The sequence below is a fragment of the Sipha flava genome, unplaced genomic scaffold, assembly GCF_003268045.1.
Source record: "Sipha flava isolate LNK unplaced genomic scaffold, YSA_version1 17503_pilon_pilon, whole genome shotgun sequence".
NCBI classification, from domain to species: Eukaryota; Metazoa; Arthropoda; class Insecta; order Hemiptera; family Aphididae; genus Sipha; species Sipha flava.
In genome coordinates, this window is record NW_020272001.1 from 2,080 (window position 1) to 4,290 (window position 2,211).

The window sequence follows — 2,211 nt, forward strand, 5'->3', positions numbered from 1 at the left end:
ATCGCCTCCCCCGGGTTGGTGTCTCGCTCCGGCCGGTGTTCCTGGGCGGAACCACCTGGCACCGGTGCTGACACCTGCACCAACTCCCGGTCTTCCGGGTCGGTGGCCGACCCAGCCGAGGTAGTCGCCTTCGTCAGCCGGTACTGCTGACTTGGACCTTCCCTCTCGGCTTTTGCCCGCAATCTCCTTTGCCGCTGATGTTCCCTCCTCCGCTCCTTGGCCCGTTCTGCCGACCGCGTCGATGTTGTCGGCTTGACGGCCTTGGGCCAGGGCTCCAATGGTCCTGGCTTGTCGGAGGGAGGTGCAGGTGGTGGCGTTGGTAGGCGGTCCACGTACGCCACGCGGCTTGGCATCCCCGTCCACTCTGTCGTTGGTGGGTGTGGTTCTGCTGGCGGCATCCTCGGGACTAATGGACGCCCCGGGGCCGGCCTCACCCAAGTTATGTCCCGTTTTGTCGCTGCGGGGCGGGTGGGTTGCCGTGGTGGAGGTGCCTTGGTGGTGGTAGCCGGTGTTGTAATGGTGGCCGTCACTGTGCCGGTAGCCGCCCTCCCGCGTCTCGAACCCGTTGCCTTGGCGGTTGGGACACGCTGGTGTGTCGACGGGCGTGGTGTCTTCGTCGTTGCTGGTGTAGCCGGCGACCTCGCCGCCGAGGAGCCAAGTGTCCTGACCAGGTCGGCGGTCCGGTCGGCCCACCCCCGGCAGTAGGCTGCCCAAAGGAGCGGCTCAGCCCGCAGTTGGTCCACCCCCGCCTTTTTGACGTCGTCCACTGTGCGGCAGCTTCCCGACGGTCCCTGTGACGTGACCGCCTCCCTAACCTTTTCTAACATCTCCACAACCTTGTCAGTGTTCATGTTTCGTTGATGGCGGCTGGAGGTGGTGCTGAAAAACGCGCAATCGTGTAATTAATTAATTATGTGCACGTTTTAGGCAGGACACGTGGATCTTTCTCGGCGGTAACTGATCGGTTAGGAAAACTCCTTTACCAACTCGCTTTTCCAGCCTTACAGGACCCCACCATTTCGGTGCGAATCCCGCATGAAATCCCTTGTGCGCCTTGGACAAGTGGTGGGCCTTATATAGTACCATATCTCCCTCCGAGAATTTGCATTTCTCGGCCACTATGTCCCGGTTGTGTCTGCCTGTGATTTCTACCTCCCGCTTAAGTCTATCCCTGTTTATTGGTTCGACCTGCGTATGTGAATCAGATTGTAGTGTCCAATCCCCGGGTCTTTTGCACTCGCGTCCGAGTACTAACACCGATGGTGGATATCCTGTCTGTACATTGCGCCGATTTCGAATAGCAAATAAAATGGGGGCTAACTTAGTGTCCCAGGTGGTGTGTTTGCCGTTGGTGAGTGCCGCGCGTAGTCCTTTCTTTAAGTCCTGATTGCGGCGCTTGACCGGGTTGGCTCTTGGGTGATAGGTTGGGGTGGTCCAACCTTCCGCCCCCCATCGTTCAATCGCGCTAAGCATGTCGTTTGACACGAACTGGGGGCCGTTGTCACTGAGACACACGCGAGGGTAGCCGAAATGTGAGAAAAATTCTCGTTCGAGCGTTTCGGTAATGTTCTTAGTAGTAGCTGTTCCGAGCGGGTATGCCTCGGTCCATCTACTGAAGCAGTCGGTGGCTACCAAGATATAGGATTTTCCTTTACTCGTGCGAGGATAGGGTCCCATTAAATCTATACTGATAACCTCCCAGGGGTGTCGGGGTTTTCTGGAGTTGGTGGGGTTATTCGACCGTGAGTTAAGTGGTTTAGTACATGCACATATGTGACATGACTTGACATATAGCCTCACGTCGTTTTTGAGCCCCTTCCAATAGAAACGGTCCCTGACTGCCCGGTAAGTTTCCTTCCACCCTGGGTGACTAGCCGTGATGTGGTCGTGATACCTCCAGATCACCTGTTGGGATTGGGTTTTGGGTATCACGACTGATAAGTGGCCCTTGACGTTTTGCCGCAGGAGGCCATCCGATAGGACAAAAGTGTCCGTATCTTTTGTGGCGCTTCTGGTGTTACGTGCAGGGGTGTCCGACTTAATTGATTTGATAATGTCTCGCGTCTGGGGGTCGTTGGATTGCCAAGACGCGAGTATTGTGGTGGAAAACGGGACGTCGGAGAGTACGTCGACCGTTTCGACTGTGGTGAAGATGTTATCAGCGGGGGGGGTTAGTAGTGTTGGTGGGTGGTGAGGTGGGTACCCCTACTA

At 56.7% G+C, this 2,211-nt stretch overlaps 2 protein-coding genes across 2 annotated transcripts in view; both read right to left on the minus strand.

Moving 5' to 3' along the window:
• LOC112680212 (lysine-rich arabinogalactan protein 19-like) overlaps window positions 1–961 on the minus strand; it is a 2,512-nt gene extending 1,551 nt beyond the window's left edge. The window contains exon 1 of the mRNA XM_025550250.1: window positions 6–961. Coding sequence (XP_025406035.1) covers window positions 6–851 — 846 coding nt within the window. The 5' untranslated portion in view covers window positions 852–961. The remainder of the gene's footprint in view (window positions 1–5) is intronic.
• LOC112680211 (uncharacterized protein K02A2.6-like) lies at window positions 907–1,677 on the minus strand. Its single transcript, XM_025550249.1, has one exon. It carries the CDS (start codon window positions 1,675–1,677, stop codon window positions 907–909), a length of 771 nt encoding a protein of 256 aa, XP_025406034.1.
• Window positions 1,678–2,211: the final 534 nt, after the last annotated feature.

Bases quoted from the DNA above. Each gene is read 5' to 3' on its own strand.
- LOC112680211 (XM_025550249.1), bottom strand. From the start codon at position 1,677: ATGGGACCCTATCCTCGCACGAGTAAAGGAAAATCCTATATCTTGGTA.